The 20,652-nt window shown below is 32.3% G+C and overlaps 1 protein-coding gene across 1 annotated transcript; it reads right to left on the bottom strand.

The window, feature by feature from the left end:
- Positions 1 to 322: 322 nt before the first annotated feature.
- LOC148612684 (uncharacterized) lies at positions 323 to 20,080 on the bottom strand. The gene is made up of 7 exons (XM_088595396.1): positions 19,978 to 20,080; positions 10,311 to 10,580; positions 8,387 to 8,449; positions 7,315 to 7,485; positions 6,161 to 6,338; positions 5,242 to 5,450; positions 323 to 728 (listed from the first exon to the last, which is right to left on the bottom strand). The coding sequence occupies exons 1-7, from the start codon at positions 20,027 to 20,029 to the stop codon at positions 499 to 501; spliced, it is 1,173 nt and encodes a 390-aa protein (XP_088451522.1). The 5' UTR covers positions 20,030 to 20,080; the 3' UTR covers positions 323 to 498.
- Between the last annotated feature and the right edge of the window lie 572 nt (positions 20,081 to 20,652).

Genomic DNA, 20,652 nt, shown 5'->3' with positions numbered 1-20,652 from the left:
AGATGCATTATCCATGTTTTAGGCAATATCACAATCCAATGAGCAGCCACGATAGCGCCCCTCCTAAATAAAAGCCTATTGTGTATTTTTTTTTATCATGGAATGTTAAAGTCCTGGCAATCAGGGACATTTTCCACGAGTTATAATAATAAAATAAAAAAGGAGAAAGGGTAAGTGATTTACGTGAAATGATTAAATACAATTTGTTGATACGGACGAGTCGTCAGAGACGTCCTAAATATGTAGAATGTACAGAACTTTCATTGCTAAAAATATTCTGACCGTGGGTAGAAATAAAGAACAGAAGTCAAAATAGGGGAATGTGCACGTTTTAATGTCTTCTTCATTCTTTATTTGTATCAACCCTAGCAACATGGCGGTGCACCGTAAACAAATAATGAGTTCTTTCATCATAGGCATAGCCTAAAATCATATCATCGTTATTTCGTCTATGGATACATGTGTGAAAAGTTTGTATTGTCAACTTCAACAACGATTTTAAATGTTTTTCTCACATATATAGTATTTCAACTGGGAAGAATTCATATCTAAAAACTTATTGCCAACTGTTTGATATGACAAGACGCCAAAGTTCTCATTTGCGCCGCCATCAGGTTGCAAAGAGTGCCAATTTAACATGTCTACATTGGCGCCATTATCCCATTTCCAATCACCTTCGACCGATGTGTCACTCATTCCAATCCAAAAGTCTGCTGTTTCGACTGTCTCTATAATATTCAATGATAAATAAAGAAAATATTTTGATTGAAAAAAAAAAATTCTTAAATTTTCTTGCATCATATTTTTATATAAGTTAATTGTATTCTTTTCAATGTATCTGATTAAGGACGATCTTTAGCATCTCAACAAATGCGGCTGTGACCTTATCACGGCGAATGTTTCTAGAAAAGTAGAGGACGCTTACCCTACGGTGCACCTAGTATATGCTCCCAGGTTTTAGTGTAATCCGAGTTGCTCATTTGCTTTCGTTACTTTGGACGTATTGTTTAGGTTATTTTATGTTCAATGTTGTGTATGTCTGTTTTCCATGTCTGGTATTTGTCCCTGGATTACATTTTATGATTTTCGCTTGAATCTCGATTCCCTTGATTACGCTTTCAAAACTTATTTGAAAGTTATTTCTAAATATTTTTTTACGATTTTTCACAAATAATAAGACAGATATCTGAAATTATACTATTTACTTTGGAAAATGAATCTGATTGAAAATGGATGACTACCGGCGAGTTAATTACTAAGAAAATTGATGACGTTACAATTTCTCACTATTTCTATCTAGATTTAAAACACTTAATTTTTTTTCTCAACTTAACTCTCTGACATATTTGGAAAGACACTGTAAAAATCGTTCGAACTTTAAAACTTTAATTTTAAAATATTTCTTTTTTAATGGTAAAAAACCCTATAAAAAATCAGTTGCGAAATATCCCATTTAATTTTTTTTGTAAATTATGATTTTACATAGAAAGTAATTAGAAATTTACAATTGACTTTTGGCAAGACTCTGTTTTTGTCATAGCCACTTCCCACTTTGATGAAAATTTTAAATAAATCTTCCACATCTTGTAATTTGAATCCAGATTTATGTGACATCAACTTTATGTTTGACGACGCGGGTACAAGTCCACCATACGCTTAGGTTTCGAATAGGAGTATCAATATTGAACATTGGTTCATAATTTTCTAAATACGATCTATCCTTTTGCAAAGAAAATAAAAGTTGAAAGTTCGATTATTTCAATTCTTAATTACCCTTACATTAGCCAATCCGTCGGACAAACACCCATATATGACTTATCTAAGGCTTAGTTGTATAAATACCTAAGCAAATCTCACAATTTTCTCGTGTCTCACTCAAATACTAATGTAATCTTATGAAAAAATAACTGATGTTTGGCTATTAAAAATCATATGCATGTAAAATTTGGAAAACTGAAAAGACATAATAAATCATTCATAATAATGCAAAGTGAATGCAAAGTTACAAAATGAAAAACGTTTTGATGAAAATTTATATAAAAAAAAAAATCTTAACATTACTGAAGAAACGAGATGTAGCACATATTACAAAAACATTAAAATTGTTACCACTACATGTATCAAAATGAAATTCATTTAAAATTATGATAAACCAGATCAACTGATATCTAGATATAAGAAATCTTTAGATAATTTTCATAGAAATATATCTTCATCATCTACCTGAACTGTGATGATACAAAAAAGCCAAAGAGTAATCAAGGTAACTAAGGTTCTAGGGTCATCAAAATAATGTAATCCAGGGACAAAGGCCAAACATGGAAAACTGACGTACACAACAAAGAACATAAAGGAACTAAAATAATACATACAAAGTAACAAAGGCAAATGAGCAACTCGGACTCCACTAAACTTACATTTTGATATTAATACTTGAATATATGGTACTTATATTTCGTAAATGACCATTCCCGATTAACTGATTAACTATCTTAAAACATGAATTAACAGTTTCGATTAAATAAGCTGATTATTTGATTAATCGAATCATTACTTTCGGAAACGTCCTTATATGTTAGATCTTATAGCTGTCATAAACTAACCAATATGTACCTTACAAACACACACACACGGACACACAAACACGCACATACACAAAAAAATTCATAGCTCAGTCATATACTATCCCAAGATCATCTCACAAGAATCTAAAAAAACTTATGTTATATTTCAGTCATATATTAACTCAAGTCGACTCCATAAACATCTTAAAGCTTATTCAATAATTACACAAGTTTACCCAAATATCTTGATAAAATTATCACATACAGATAAAATTATTTCTAACTTCTCACAAAGCTGTCCTAGAATTGTCAGAAGAATAGTTATATGAGATATTTAAAACAGTCTAGAGCCAGCTCTTCTGACAGTTCTAGATCTAGTAGTAGAATTGTAAGAAGAACTGGTTCTAGAACTGTTCTATGACACATTTAGAACTGTCCTAGGACCGACTCCTCTGACAGTTCACCTGAGAGGTTAGAACTGTCCTAGAGCCGACTCTTCTGACAGTTCCCCTGAGAGTTTAGAACTGTCCTAGAGCCGACTCTTCTGACAGTGCACCTGAGAGTTAAGAACTGTCCTAGAGCCGACTCTTCTGACAGTTCACCTGAGAGGTTAGAACTGTCCTAGAGCCGACTCTTCTGACGGTTCCCCTGAGAGTTTAGAACTGTCCTAGTACCGACTCGTCTAACAGTTCACCTGAGAGGTTAGAACTGTCCTAGTACCGACTCTTCTGACAGTTCCCCTGAGAGTTTAGACCTGTCTCAGTACCGACTCTTCTGACAGTTCACCTGAGAGGTTAGAACTGTCCTAGTACCGACTCTTCTGACAGTGCACCTGAGAGTTTAGACCTGTCCCAGTACCGACTCTTCTGACAGTTCACCTGAGAGGTTAGAACTGTCCTAGAGCCGACTCTTCTGACAGTTCCCCTGAGAGTTTAGAACTGTCCCAGTACCGATTCTTCTGACAGTTCCCCTGAGAGTTTAGAACTGTCCTAGTACCGACCCTTCTGACAGTTCCCCTGAGAGGTTAGTGTAGTTAGAACTGTCCCAGTACCGACTCTTCTGTCAGTTCACCTGAGTGTTTGGAACTGTCCCAGTACCGACTCTTCTGTCAGTTCACCTGAGAATTTAGACCTGTTCCAGTACCGACTCTTCTGACAGGTCACCTGAGAGGTTAGAACTGCCCTAGAGCCGACTCTTCTGACAGTTCCCCTGAGATTTTAGAACTGTCCCAGTACCGACTCTTCTGACAGTTCCCCTGAGAGTTTAGAACTGTCATAGTACCGACTCTTCTGTCAGATCACCTGAAAGTTTAGAACTGTCCTAGTACCGACTCTTCTGTCAGTTCATATGAGGGTTTAGAACTGTCCCAGTACAGACTCTTCTGTCAGTTCACTTGAGAGTTTAGAACTGTCCCAGTACCGACTCTTCTGTCAGTTCACCTGAGAGTTTAGAACTGTCCTAGTACCGGCTCTTCTGACAGTTCCCCTGAGTGTTTAGAACTGTCCTAGTACCGACTCTTCTGACAGTTCACCTGAGAGGTTAGAACTGTCCTTGTACCGACTCTTTTGACCGTTCACCTGAGAGTTTAGAACTGTCCTAGTATCGACTCTTTTGACAGTTCACCTGAGAGTTTAGAACTGTCCTAGTATCGACTCTTTTGACAGTTCACCTGAGAGTTTAGAACTGTCCTAGTACCGACTCTTCTGACAGGTCACCTGAGAGGTTAGAACTGTCCTAGTACCGACTGTTTTGACAGTTCACCTGAGAGTTTAGAACTGTCATAGTACCGACTCTTTTGACAGTTCACCTGGGAGTTTAGACCTGCCCCAGTACCGACCCTTCTGACAGTTCACCTGAGAGGTTAGAACTGTCCTAGGGCCGACTCTTCTGGCAGTTGTCCTGAGAGTTTAGAACTGTCCTAGTACCGACTCTTCTGACAGTTGACAGTTCACCTGAGAGTTTAGAGTAGTTAGAACTGTCCCAGTACCGACACTTCCTTCAGTTCACCTGAGAGTTTAGAACTGTCCCAGTACCGACTCTTCTGTCAGTCCACCTGAGAGTTTAGAACTGTCCTAGTACTGACTCTTCTGACAGTTCACCTGAGAGGTTAGAACTGTCCTAGTACCGAGTCTTCTGTCAGTTCACCTGAGATATTAGAACTGTCCTAGCGCCGACTCTTCTGACAGTTCACTTGAGAGGTTAGAACTGTCCTAGAGCCGACTCTTCTGACAGTTCCCCTAAGAGTTGAGAATTGTCCTAGTACCGACTCTTCTGACAGTTCACCTGAGAGTTTAGACCTGTCCTAGTACCGACTCTTCTGACAGTTCCCCTGAGAGGTCAGAACTGTCCTAGAGCCGACTCTTCTGACAGTTCACCTGAGAGTTTAGAACTGTCCTAGTACCGACTTTTCTGACAGTTCGCCTGAGAGTTTAGAACTGTCCTAGTACCGACTCTTCTGACAGTTCACCTGAGAATTTAGAACTGTCCTAGAGCCGACTCTTCTGACAGTTCACCTGAGAGTTTAGAACTGTCCTAGAGCCGACTCTTCTGATATTTCTCTTGAGGGGTCAAAACTGATTTTTTTTATGTAGGTCAGTCATAAACATTTTAATAAAATTATCTTATTGTCTTGTTGTATACTGAACTAAATTTGTCTCACATACATCTAAGTACAAACCTAAATTTATCTCACATATACCCCTGTACAATAGAGAGCATGGTTCTTCCTTCCATTTATAGCCATCTGGTTGTGATATAACAACACAATCTCTGTTAAAGTATCCTATGGCTGCAACCATATTGTTCCAAGGCAAATCTTTATCATCCGCGGTCTGATATGTCATTTCAACTATCGTGTCATGTATCCCTAGCCATAATAGTTCTGTACTGAAAGAAGACACATTTCAACTTCATGTTTGTGGACTTTTTAAGGCTGTAAAACATTCAACGCACACTCCAAGAATAGCACAAACAAATAATAGTGCTTAAATAGTACCAGAAAAAGAGAAGTAATATTTGAATGGTCGATAAGAAATATATCTGTGGGGAAAAGTTTACAGTGCTCATCATCATCATCCAAAGCAAAACTGAAATTAAATCTAAAAATGAAAAACGTTCAATCGTAACCAAATTATGATTGATAAAATGGTGATTTATTGAGGAAGAATAGTTTGAGTAACCGACTTAATATCTTACAAAGACTCTATGGGAATTATGTATGTCGAATTTAAAATGTTGTGTGATTGGAATAAATGATTGAGTAATTGAAATTAAACTATCATTGACTGATTAGAATTAATGAACTTGAAGTACTTTATGGCAAGCCTAAAGTAAATCACCATATCAAAATGTGTATTGTATCTTCAGTGTTTGAATATACAGAGTATAGTAAAACAACGACGGCCAAATTGACAAGAAACATCTTAAATACTATACCACACACACACACACACACACACACACACACACTGTATAATGCCAAACTTGATATGTTTTAAATACATCATCGATTTTAATTGGGTGTGGTAATCATAAAAGAAAGTGAAAAATAAATATGTTTCATTTTTATCCATTTCATGATTATGTTAATGTTTTACCTGTTGAGAATTCCGAGACCTTGAATCACGTGATAATACGTTGAGTTATCCGGAAACGTTGCAAGCATTCCACCAATGCAAGCAGTATTATTTGTATCAGTCCAGGTCATTGGTGTTAACGATTGCGTGTAACACTTATTTATAACAGGTTCAAGCTTACCAGGAGAACAAATAAAATCTGAAAACAGAGCCAAGATAAACGAACTTTAAGGAAGTGGGAAAATAAGTCGTTCTGCCTATTAAATCCTGTAATTGTTTTTTTGTATGTGTTCTTTTTTTGGCATTGTTGCTTAAAGAGGTAGACCGAATATAAAGTACACAAATCTTACAAATCATTGGAACGTTTGTATTCAGCATTTTACATCAATCATGTAAGCATCAAAGTAACTTGGACTTTTTTCATTTTGTTTCAAATGAAAGTTTGATTTGCTTTGGTGAAATGGAATATAATACAAACATATCATTGTTTTCAAGAGTTAGTTCCCTTACCCTAGGGCTAACTCCTGATTATTTATTACTGCATGTTTACCTCCTGCCTCTCCCACAACTCTAATATAATTGTGATACCATTTACTCAATTTTTTTCAGATTGCAATAAATTCGATATTTCAAACTTTAATAATGTTTAACATTCCTGTTTCATTTCGCTTCAAATATATTACTTTTTTTTTACTTATGAGCCATATTTCTTATGATTTACATGCGTATTTAAGTCTATAGTTTTTTTGAAAGATAAGCAATGAATAAGATGCTAATTTCGAAAAAATATAGGCAAACATATTGAATATTTAAATATCAAAATCGTTATTGACTTATATTTAGAAACACGTCTTCGTCTTCCTACATTGACTAGCAGTCTAATTATAGGATTAGATTGTCGGACGCGTATTTCAATTTTTGAAGAGTACATTAGATACTACTATGTATATTTAATTGAGATTGTGTGTGTACATATTTTGAGAAACATACTTAATGAATTCAAATACTTAAAAAAAATCTTTATCAACGATGAAAAACAAATCGCCAAAAAAAGAGAGAAAATAATTATAGGTGACTTAGTCCCGCAAAAAAAAACTAATCTTTCAAACTGGTCATCGATCAATTAGTATATTCCTTTAAATTGCTACATATATTTTACCCTTTTTAAAATATACCTGGAATAGTCGATACTAAATCAAGTTTTTCCTGCGTATCGAGAATAGCTAGTCTACCTCCTGCTGATACACAGTCAAAGGCGGCGTCTGTTCTTGATTTTTTAGTGTCAGAGGCTTTATAACAGATGTTGTTGACAGTATCTTTTACAAATCTGTCACCAGTACACCACGCTGTTAAAGTTGAAATTTTATAATAACAAGTTATGTAGAATACTTCCTTCTATAATTGATTAATGACTTTAAGATGATTTGCAAATAAATTGAATCACTCCAAAAAAAACCAAATGCTATCAAGTGCTATTCGATGAATGATGATTAAGCGTTTTAACGTTTTTGAATTGTACTTTATATTACTGCAAATTACAGTAAGATTTAAAATTTGTGTGTGAAGAGGGGGAATGGAACAGCTTGAATTCCTTCGTCGGAAAATACATGAAGGTGAAACCCCTGAGAAATAGTAGATAAACGGGACCCTTGACTATTGCTAGGTTCAAAATCTATAGAGATATCAAACCACATGTTAACTTTTCCAATTACTTTTTATTGTGCTGTTTTCATGAAAAAGAGTATGTGCATTGACACTTTTAGAACCTACCATGTACACTGCATATCGTAAAGTACCAACTTCAATATGATATATATTAATTAACGAATACATTGACGTTACATAATAAAAACCGTGCCTACAAATGGTCTTCCGTTGTGAAGCAGTCAACTAATTTGTTAACTGATTAATTGAGTGTGTTTTTCTATTGTTGAAATGCGGGTGTTTTATATATGATTTATTATATGAAGGCACACCATCATATTATGAAGAAATCACGAATAATAAATTGGATGCCTATATAAAATATATTGCAGAAGACGCAACTTACGTAGGAAAACTAAAGTAGTGGGTGTTAAATTGTGAATTTTTTTAAGTAATATAATTGTTATTCGAGACAATTCTTGTGTTGCAATAAAGCTACATTATAAGGGTGTGTTGTATGATTCTCTCAATATCTTGCAATTATCTTGAATTGAATGGTCTGTTCACGTAATTGAAAACGATTTTGAGGAATTTATCACTTACATTCACTCTCCAACGTTGTTATTTGTATCGATGTAGTAACGTCTTCTATGGTCGAAAGTTTATCTAAAATGGGAAAAAAATAATGTATTGTTGTTTTTAATTTTCAGAGGAAATTTGGTGTTTCTCCGTAAATAACAACTTCAATGAAAATAAATGATGTCCAATCGATGTATGTGATTTGATCTCGTACTACATGTGACCTGGTCTTCGACTAATATTCTAGCGTGCAATCAGACGCTGCTTTACCGCGCTAATGGAGATCAGCATGATTCTCCCTGATAAAACATTTGCCACCTTTGGAGGGATACTATTTAAAAAAAATATTGGCATTATTCAATGAGCAATAATTTTGTACTTGATCTGTTCTTTTGTTCATATAAATCCGAGTTTCAACGAATTCTTGACAAGGACTAGAAAGTCAAAGAATTTCACAAACTGATATATTGACAATGTTCTCTCAAATGATAATTTAAAAAATTAATAATTGCCTCCGTTTATTTATCCACAAGAACAAGGAATTAAAGATACTACTGACACAGCTTCCTCCGTGTCATTTTTAGACATTTCAATCAATAAGGACTGTAGTCATCTCAGTAGAAAAATATATGACAACCAAACAACCAAAACAATTTCGATTTATAAATTATACATCATTTCCTTTCTTTTGCAGAAATACACCAGTTTTATATCATATATTGTTTAGATATCTGACTTGTTACGGTTTGCCGAGGCTAGAAGAAACTATTCTGACTTCTTAATGTCCATTGTTGCATGAGAGAAATAGAAACCGTATTCTGTTATTTATTTTCTGTTATTTATTGTTCATATTCTCTGTACTGTTTCATGCTTTATTTTGTTTCACACCGGAAATAGTTAACTGCCCTGAAGGCAGGAGGTTAAGCAAACCAAATCCATCGGAAATGCCTGTACCAAGTCAGGACCATTGCAGTGGCTTTCAGCTCTTCCGTGTTTTCTTTGATATCGCCATTTGTTATACAGGTTTTCTTTTTAACTAAATCTTTTAAATTTTGCCTGGATTTTGTTGGTAGTTTTGTAATTACCTTTCATACTTTTGTGTTATTCGGAATTTACAGACATCTTTAACTAAGTATTCAAGATAAAGGAGGCATTTTTGCTCCTGTAAAGAGCGTTTAAAATGATTTTAAGAAATTGTGTTTAGAAAAAGATTTTCTGAAAATTTTATATATGGTAAAAACATACATTTATATAAAATATTTATCTTAAAAAGTAGATTTTTGCGGCATAATGTTCTATAGAAATGAAATAGGAATTTGACTTTTTTTGTATTGCTAAAAAATAAGTTATGTATCCACAACCTTTTTAGAATTATAATAAAAATGTCAGACCGTATTTTGTGCCATTCAAACGCGTAACTAAGGGAACGTAGATTCTAGCAAAAATGAAAAAGAATGTAATCCAGGGACAAAGACCAGAAATGGAAAAACAGACATACACCACAAAGAACATAAAATATCCATAATACATATAAAATAACAAAAGTAAACGAGCAACTCTTTTATATATATATATATTCTATTCCACACACACACACACACACACATATATAAATAATAACATATTCGGTTTTATCTATATCAATGCAGACTTACTGTTTAGTATATTAAGTATGTCAAGTTTCATTTGATCTTCCTACTTCTTGAACAGATTGAATGATATATTCTGCCTTTACAAATAAAAAAATGTAGTGTTTTCACTGTGCTACCATGCATCACATATGTTGTTTGATTACATTATTTGATATTTAATCTCTTTATTCAGTTCATCTGAATACAAATTTAACAGACGTGTTTAATCGGCAAACGCATTGTTGTAGCAGTTTTAGCCAAAGTGCAGTAGGATTGTAAAAATTCCTTAAGACAGATAGCCAATCTCAATTACTTACCATGAGTACAAGATGACTTTTCGCAGAAGAATTGTTCACCAAGGTTAGTTGTCACATTGTCTTGAGCCGGACTTGATTGATCATATCCTGAACAATTATTGTCACTATGAAAGAAGGCTATACAGTGTCGGTCGTTATAACATGCGATGGCACATGAATATACACTTGGAACTTCCACAGACCACAGTAAACCTGTCGTGACTATGGTATCTTGGTATTGAACAAGCTGTAGAAATTCTGCCTCGCGAATGAATGTTGTTTTACAATGAACTGAAAGAAATAGAACTGTTTGTGAAATCAAGCAGTAAAATATTCATGAAAAAATGTCAAGATTTCAGAAATAAAATTATTTAAATTCAACCCTGCATTTTGTAAGGTTATAAGATTATAAGATTATACACACCGTTGACGCTTATCCTACCGGTGCACCTGGTCCATGCTCCCAGTTTTTAGTGGAGTCCGAGTTGCTCATTTACTTTTGTTACTTTGTATGTATGATTTTAGTTACTTTATATTCTTTGTTGTGTATGTCTGTTTTCCATGTCTGGTCTTTGTCCTTGGATTACATTCTTTTGATTACCGCTATAACCTTGGTTACCTTGATTACTCTTTCTAATAAAAAGATAATACATTAATACACAAAATATATCAGAGTAGTAAAACTTGCCTAGTTAATTAGTAAAGTTAATAAATTGGAAATATTAACAAAAACAAGAATATATATATATAAAAGAATCATAGTCAATTTGAGTAAAAATATATCATATCACTTCATTTATTTTTATTTATGCATTTAATTGTCTTTTATCTTAACTCTTGTATCAAACTTGCATTTTGTGCTAAAGACAATTATAATTGGTTTTTGAAAGTTACAAATGTTACAAATCTATGTTTGTTTAACATTTTGATACATTTTGGTTTCAAAAAGTGTGAAATTAGGGAAAAAATAGTTATCGTCGACAAATAGTTATTTAAAGTTTCAATACATTTGGTACCTCATGATCATATAAAGTCCACTTCGGTGTATAATATTTCAGGGAATTTATTCATTGCATAAGGAACCAGTAGTCCTAAACACTTTCATAGTTTAAACCATAGGTTTAATTGTCATCTTTACATTTAAAAAAAATAAATTCTGATTGATGTGAAAACTTGCACTTACACAGTAAGTAAATTGAAGGCTTAACTATATTGACAAAACTATAACGCTACTTTTATCTTGACATGTGATTCTAATTCTGATTCACTTTCGACTTAATCGCCATATCTTAAAGAAAGAGAAAATCTTTATACGTAAACTTATAACGCCAGAAAGGATGTTCCTGTTATTCAACTAAATTTTTAGTTCCATTGTTGGAAATACAAAAGATCTACTTTTATTCAAATAAACACGAACACGTTACAGCTATGCAAATGAATATCAAAGTCCAGAAACTATATTACGCTGTCATTAAACTTTGCACGAAACTTGAAACAGACACAGTTAAAATTTCAAACACATAATCAACATACGACCAATGAAAGTAATAGAAAGCCAATCAATCACAATAAAAATATTGTGAAATTTTAAAGCAAAATCAAGGGTTACAACAGGTAGTGTTAAATACAAAAATAAGTGTACAAAAAGCAAACAATGAAAACCTAGAGAGACATGAGGAATCATGGCAAATGAACAACCCGTATTTCAGCAAGAACAGGTAGCTTAAATGAGATGCAACAAAAAAGAAAATTTAAACGTTGTCTTCCCGACTTAAAACTTATGTCCTGTCCGATGTACAAACATTGTCATCCAAATTTCAGTATAGTTTGATTGATCGATCGAAATTTAAAGTCCTATGGAAGATTTATCATTCATTTCAGCAGGTTTGATCAATCGAGCGACCACAAAATTATATGAAAAAAAAATATATATAAAAAAAAGTGTCATCTCAAAGTGGCATGATGCACAACTATCATTGATAGACTTATTGAATTGCTTTGAAATATCGAATGCAAACAATGTTTGAATATGCAATATCTTTTTAACTGTAGAAAATTTAGAAGTCTAGAATGAATTGCAGTCCTAACATTCAGTACAATGAAGGATAAAATGAAAAATGCACTGTAGATTATATTTGAATTGGTCAGCATTAAAATTACTAATTTTATATTTGAGAAGGTGGGGATTAGCTGAATGTGTCAAGCTTAGAACATCGTCTGACGTTCAATATTCACGGCAGACGCTGCCGCTAGCCCTCTCAGAAAATGTAAGAATCTTGCAAAGTCAGGAAAAAGTGAATGACTTCACGCAACGTTTTCCAATTGTCAAACGACATATGATTTGAATAACGCCCGATAATTTCGAAAGGCCAGTCTGCAGCGTTACTAAGAGAGGAACCGAACGTCTGCCGCTGCGTGGAGCATGTCAAAGTGAGTGTAAAACGAGAAAAAACGTGGACGGGATTGGCGATCAGTATATTGTGTAAATGCAAAAAACACACTATTACATTATCAAGGAGTGTAATTGGCTTGAGAATTGAAAGTGTCAGTTTTCCAGATTTGCGAACTGATGTTATATATACCATTTAACACCCAATAATATCAAGTAAGAAACTGATTTAAATAATATCTATACTTCACAAATTCGATACGGCTGATTAGGTTTGTTACTTTTATTCTTGTAATATTACATGTCTCAACGAGAAAAAAATGATTAAATCTTAAAGATACTAACTAAAAAAAAAAAAAAAAAAAAAAAAAAAAAAAAAAAACCAGCATACTTTGTTTTTGTTTTATTTTGGAACATTTCAATCTGTTTTACTGATTTAGTATTAGGTTAATCCCCGATTAAACCAAATTACATTAATACAATAAAACTATTTCCAGATACGTCTGCTTAATTCTTTGTTTCTGTTGGGTCAATAAAAAGAATATCCGAGGAATTTTTTAATAGTATTGTCTGGCAATCAGCTTAAGGCATTAAGACAGTTACTTAAAAGGGATGTGCCCGGATTATTAAACTAAAAGAAACATATGCATATATTTGAATTTTATATGGCACAATGTCAATGACACTGCACTGTCAAAATTACAAAATAATCTGATGTTTCAAATGCAGAAAGGCTTTCAAGATATTGAACATATTTTTTAATCAAATTATTTTTTTTGTCTACGATTGCCAAGTACCAATTTATACTATAATATATCGGAAATAATTAATCTAATTTTTAGTGCGATATGAAACTTATTTTAACTCATCATTTCCATTGAGGTGGTTTCCAAACCTGTTTTTACATTGATGTTGCCATTTGTAATACCGACTTTCCTTTTGGCTTATCCTTTTTGCTATTGCCCAGATTTCATAGGTTCGATAGTTTTGCTACACCCCTTCATTATAAGAATACTAAAAACAAATATGGGACAGGTACCATTAAACATTTACTAAATCAATTACTAGATGAAATTTTGATTGGACAAACATTTATTACATGGCATAAATGGCAAAAAAAAACCCTTAAAGAGTAACACAAGAAATCTGTGTTAAGCAACCTTCCATGAAAACGCAAAATCCTGGTCACTTTAGACCTTTTATCTCTATATACAGGTTAATTTTATATACAAAGCACTTCATTGGTAAATCATCGTCTTTAAAGGGTATTTTCCTTTACAGGTAGGTTAGACTATATATATCTATCTATATATGAGATACAAATGTCCCTCCATTCGTTTTAAGTCTACCTTTCTGTTGTTTGTTGTGTTTGCCGATTTCTTTTTGAATCTTATTTTGTAAAGTGACTCTCGTTGAAAATATAGTTTTGATATGATCGATGATTTTGTATGTGTTTAAAGTCTTCAATGTTTTCTATGGGACTGATATGTGACACATTACTTTCGAATGGCTGATTTCGATATTACCTTAACTCTGAAATCTTGTTAAAATCTAACTCTAGAACTAAGAACACTTCTCCATTCATTTTGTTAGCATTTTGAACAAAGCATTTTGTGCTTGTAAAGTACCAATGCATATTCAATTAATGTTAAAAAGCTCTATTGATATGACATATCTCTTTTTCTGTGTTAAAATGCGATGCAATACAAAAATACTCGACTTTCGCTTTTACGAAACACCATTAAGAAGAATAATCGCTTTCACTGTTGTTTTTTTTTTATTGAAGGATTAAAATTATCATTGCGACCCGGGAGCGCTGTTCATCACAAAAGCGTAAATAATCCTCTTCTATTCTACAGTATACGGAGATTAATACCTATTGTGAATCTATTGTTAACGTTACGTATAAAACACAGTAACGTTTGTTTCACTACTGAAATAGATACCATGTTTTTGTTTTTATCGGACTTTCTGTTATGGTTCAAGACTTATGTGTCAAGTGTTAAAGAAATAAATATAGTCATTAAGTATCACTGAAAAATAATAGTTCTTACATACGTTGTTCCGAAAGACTGGGCGAGTGATATAGATTTTCAATCCTTTTGCGAGTGGAGTGCATCTAAAATGTGACACCTTTTGAGAATTCACTAAAAGTATAGCTGTTTGTAGATATTCTATTTTTTAATGTTAACTTAGTGAAAGAATATCTATTTAACATAGGGAACTACAATATTTTGCGCAGTAATAACCTATAGCTGTTAACTTCGGTTGACTGCTGAACAATTTTAATGACTTTCATTGTAATGCTTTAAAAATCTTTATTTACATTTTAAAAGTAAACTATGTAAACTATGTTTATTGAATAAAAATATCCGACAGACAAATTTTGTGACTATTTTAAACTAAAATAAAACAACAAAACGCCCCCCCATCCAAAAAAAAAAAAAAAACCAAAACAAAACAACAAAAAACAAAACAAAAAAAAACAAAAACAAAAACAAAAACAAAACAAAAAAACAAATAACAACAAACAACAAACAACAAAGAACAAACCAAACAAACAAAAACAAAACAAAACAAAACAAAACAAAAAACAAAACAAAACAAAACAAAAACACACTTATACTTTGGGCTATTGCCTAGATTTTATCACTCCGGAAGATTTGCTATACTTTATTATAAACAATGCTTTAAAAATCTTTATTTACATTTTAAAAGTAAACTATGTAAACTATGTTTATTGAATAACAATATCCGACAGACAAATTTTGTAACTATTTCAAACTAAAATAAAACGACAAAACGCCCCCCCCCCAAAAAAAAAAAAACAACAAAAAACAAAAAACAAAAACAAAACAAAAAAACAAAACAAAACAAACAAAACAAAAAACAAAAAAACAAAGAACAAAATAAACAAAACAAACAAAACAAAACAAAACAAAAACACAATTGTACCATTGGCTATTGCCTAGATTTTATCACTTAGATAGTTTTGCTATACTTTATTATAAACAAACAAACCAAGACTCCGTTTTTGGCTAAGTTGAGTGTGTGTTGATTGGATTACATATTGAGTAAAGACGACTGCGAATGACAATGTCTAACATAGGTCGTCTTACTTCGAAAACACAAATTTACGAAAGGTAACGTAAACAAAAATTGATTTGAAAGAAAGGAAGTGGATCAGAATGCATGTAAACTAAAGACAAAAACCAAAATTCAGTAATGTTAATATAATATGAAAAATGTGTATTTACAAAATATAAGCAAAAGAAGTCCCATCAGTGCTGGTACTATACGCACTTTAAATTGCCTACAACAGCCTTATATGTATCATTATTTAAAAAAAAAGTATTGTGTAAAGCACACTGTACATTTAGGGGTAAAACAATACATATTGGTACGTTTAAGAAAATATTAAGTACATATATACCGAATCTACAAATATCTGCACTATTCATGTTCCTGTCTGAATAATCAACTGCTCTTAACCAATATTATTTCAGCTTTTATTTCCTTGTAGTAGAATTAGAAGTTTGAATTTCCTGTTGAATGAGTAAGCCGTTTTCGCAAAGTGTAGTTACGTTTTCATTTATACAAATATTTATATTCCAGCGGTTTGTGCAAGAAGGCATAAAATGAAACTACAATTTTTATGTATTAGGACATTTGTAATACGTCTACACAATGATAGAACACATGTATTTCAGGTATGGTGGTATAGCAATACAAGCAATATAATCATACATGTATCTACTTTATTGTTCATTCATTATTCAAATTGCTTATGCCCAATTTTGTTTTTGGGCGATCTCACAGCAAAATTTTCTCCAAATTTTCTCTAGGTTTTCTTTTTTGTGAGTTTCAAAAATTATCCTTTAAACTTAAATGTTTGCTAAATGAACTATGGTTAGGTATATTTACGATTGTCTGTTAGTAGACAAATTTTATCCAAGCCCAAAATAAGAATTTTCAAGTCTACAATATACTAATCTTTAAAAGTTTCTCAAAATTTTATATGATAAAAACTACTCGAACTTTTGATATCCTTCAACATATCTTCAAATGATTAACAATAAGCAATGTGTAACCGCCTCTACCCCACAGAACTATGCAAAAGCCAATAGTTTTAAACTGTGATTCTGTGATTCTTAAATTTTGCAAATAACCACCTATCACAAACACCAGAACATAGGCCGAGAAAAGCTCTTATCATTTTTTCCGATTTATGATAAAAATGTGTACTCTTAATAAAAAAAACCCCTGGAAATCAAAGTTTTGATATCATTGTCAGAACAGTTTTCTACCCCGAGAAAATCGTTGTCATCCTGGGATTTTTCAAGAGATGACAAACTCTCTATCACCCTTTAAGCTAATTCTTATTTTTTGTTGTGCTGGATGCTACATTCTTTTTCAAATAAAACCTAAGGCTAACAAATATTTTGTTTCGTATTTTTTTGTCATTATCTTCTTCATAAATGTTGCTTTATTATTTGCCCAGTTTGCAGTTATTTGAAACTCTGCACATCCACTATTGTTAACACGCTTTTTTGTTACCTTTATTTAATGTACCAGTAATGTAAACTTTCCCTACTCAAAAACAGAAATGTCAATAAGATGTTTTTAGTTTTCTTGTAAATAGTTTTATTTCTTGTAAATAGATGTTATTCGACTGTTTTTGTACTCTTTTAGATGCAAATACAAAAACTAAATAGGTATAATTCAGTGGATGGAAATTCAAGAACAATGTCAATGACATTTGAACAATTTCTTTTTCAGTTCCAACCACAATATGACTTTTAATTTGACAGTTCAATAAAAAAAATGTTTGGATACATATTTAAAGTGAATTTGGCATTTGGCAACATAACTTAAAAATATATATACAAGAAACAAAAAAAAAACCCAAAAAAACAAAAAACAAAACAAAACAAAACAAAACAAAACAAAAAAACCCCCCAAAAAACCTATCACCCTTTGAGACTGTATAGAGCAGAATATAACCGTCGTGTTCACCCAAGTTATATCTAACAAATTGACATTCGACACAGTGTATCGGTCTGTACTTGAGGTCATCTCAGGCACATTTTTGACTTAAGCATATTTTATTCAGCCGTTCTTTAACGGTGCACACTTGTCTTTCTTTTTATTTGTCGTGTGTTTCTCAGTTTGTAAAACCAAATGTAAATACTTACGTTAAATATGTAAAAATCAAAAAGAATATTTTAATTGTTTTCGAGAAATATAATTGTAATTCCGCCATTTCTAAATGCCGTAGGTTGACAAAATACTGTACATCTTATATTGACAAAAATGTAATTTCTCGCTAATTTAAAAAATAAACAATTATTTAGTAGGAACGATAATCTTCATAAGACTTTATGACAAAAAGGGCAGTACATTTTGTGTTCATCTAATAACCAACAACAAAAACATGGCCGATTTGACGATGTAAACATTGTGATGCTGGATTTAAATATGTCTTCGGATTTGAACAATACACATCTTACGGAGATGCCGTTGTGATATGAATGAGCAAGTAATTTAACACATTTTAATATCTGGTGGGCGTCAGTAAAATTGTAAACCAATTTTTATTTTATTTAAGCAATATGTTTTGTATGTGACGTACAAAGTACAAAGCTGGGTTTGATCGATCGTTTTCGGCCGGACACCAACATTCTATCTATCTATCTATCTATTGTTCTATTTCTAAGCTTGTTAACTACAAATTTCATCAGACATTTGTGATATTTATGTTTATCATCGACGGCAAGCAGATAGTTCATTTGAACTCTCTCAAATTTTTTAATTGGCAATTTTTGAATAATATTAATTTTAAAATTACACAATGGGATGGATGGTTAATCCGAATGGACTCTTTCTCTTTTTTTGAACTGAAATGCACAAAAGAGCAATTTAAAAAAATAGTGATAGACCACATAGGCCATTGTTATAAAGGAATAATGTTTCGAATGCATATGAAAGAAGAAAAAGTGACACACAAGTTACAAACAGAGGACGCTTACCCTACCGGTGCACCTGGTCCATGCTCCCAGTTATTAGTGGAGTCCGAGTTGCTCATTTACTTTTGTTATTTTGTATGTGTGATTTTAGTTACTTTATGTTCTTTGTTGTGTATGTCTGTTTTCCATGTCTGGTCTTTGTCCCTGGATTACATTCTTTTGATTGCCGCTATAACCTTGGTTCCCTTGATCACTCTTTAATAAACCATGTGGGTAACAAATAGTTCTTTGATTCTTGCTCATCATGAAATGTTGACATGTTTAACTGTCAACCGATGTAATTGAATATTAATTAACTTAGACCATTGACTTGGCAAAATATGAACTAATTATTTCTATCTTGAATTGATTAAAATTCATAGAGTCATACTATATCAACGGTAACGAATTTGCAATGATCAATTAAGATAATTCAACTATTTAGAAAAAACCTATTACAAGTCTGAACGTGCATCGGGTATTACACTTGTAATAAATTAGAGCAAGGAATCTTAAAAGTACATCTTTTCTGTCCAGTGTTTGTAATATTTGCAGTGAAACAAACTATACATTAGCATATGTAGTGTTTGTAATTACAAAGAATCGTTTCTATTATAGATTTATTTCTGACAAAGTGAATGTGGATTTCAATATTATTACAAAATCAAATAGCTTAAAAAACAACTTCCTCTTCAATAGATGTTTGCTTTTTGAAATATTGAAACTGGAATTTAAGGAAGCAATCAAGTATCCAAAACGTTTGTAAATGAAGTGGTTAATTTGGAGTTTGATAAAAACTCTCAGCTGTCAAATCAAGTAGTGCTCCTAACATGAGGAAAGAAAAAAAAAAAAAAATCAAATCAAACTAGCAAACTGTACAAACCAGCAAAAATTAATGAAAATACACAAACGAAAACAAAAATTAACAGAATCACACACACACACACACACACACACACACACACACACACACACACACAAAAACACCACCAACATCAAAATCCAAACAACAATCAAAATATGATAACAAAGACATAATAAAACATATGGAATAATGCATGTTAACGACCTTATTATTCTTAGTTACTTAGAAATAACTCTTTTGTTAATCTATTAATTTCAACACTTTATTATTGGATTTAGAAATAAGATCTCTAGCATACAAGATGTAAAGATTCGTAAACACTATAGAAAATAATATTTTTAAATCTTAAACTAAAAGCAAATAAGAAATATCTTCGATTTTTTAAACATGTATATATACTGCAGATTGCTATACAATTTAATAACTTACCAACAAAAATTGAAAGTGAAATAAAAAACATGTACAATCCAACAGATGTCATAATGGCACAATGATATTCTTTTCAACAGCTATATCCTACTGCTTATCATTTAAAACTGTTGTGAAAAAACACGATCACACCATTATATGAAAATCTATGTTCCACGATCTATAGACAAATGGATAAGACCCATGACGTTAAGCCAGTAAAACAAAATAAGTACGTCTCTCGATTGTATAAATGAAAATTATATTGGACGAAAATATCAGGATTCATCTAATCAAAGCCATATCAAAAGTAAAATGAAACTCCATTGTACATACTTAGTTAGTATTCCCGTTATCTTTGCAAATTATCACGCATTTACAATGACCTAAACTATTTGAATTATCCCAATACTGACGCATCGGTATTTTTGCCAATATCCGTTTATCTTATCAAATGCATGAAACATCAGTCAGAAAACCTTGCTTTTAACCATGTCTATACTATACCCATATCGGATTGAAGGTTATGTTTTGTTTTGGCAGATATTTCATATTGGTTTATATAAGTTCGAAACACATTGACAGTGACAGAATGGATATCAGAAAATGTATGGTTCAGACTGGTTTTCGATTTATTTAGGACTCTGTTTTGGTAAAGTATGCCGACACGCTGGGGGTAAACTAACTATGAATGTA

The sequence above is a fragment of the Perna viridis genome, chromosome 7 (assembly GCF_037379345.1).
Source record: "Perna viridis isolate PV_CMFRI_1.1 ecotype Kerala chromosome 7, ASM3737934v1, whole genome shotgun sequence".
In the NCBI taxonomy this organism is placed as follows: Eukaryota; Metazoa; Mollusca; class Bivalvia; order Mytilida; family Mytilidae; genus Perna; species Perna viridis.
Note: the sequence above shows the minus strand (reverse complement) of the source record. Positions and strands in the feature narration are given on the sequence as shown.

What these genes read in the sequence shown, in the direction of transcription:
- LOC148612684 (XM_088595396.1), bottom strand. Translation starts at nt 20,029, where the DNA reads ATGACATCTGTTGGATTGTACATGTTTTTTATTTCACTTTCAATTTTT. An exon ending in GGTCTCGGAATTCTCAACAG is followed by an intron (nt 5,451 to 6,160) that starts GTAAAACATTAA and finishes GTCTTCTTTCAG; the next exon opens with TACAGAACTATTATGGCTAG. An exon ending in TATATGTGAGATAAATTTAG is followed by an intron (nt 729 to 5,241) that starts GTTTGTACTTAG and finishes TGAATATTATAG; the next exon opens with AGACAGTCGAAACAGCAGAC.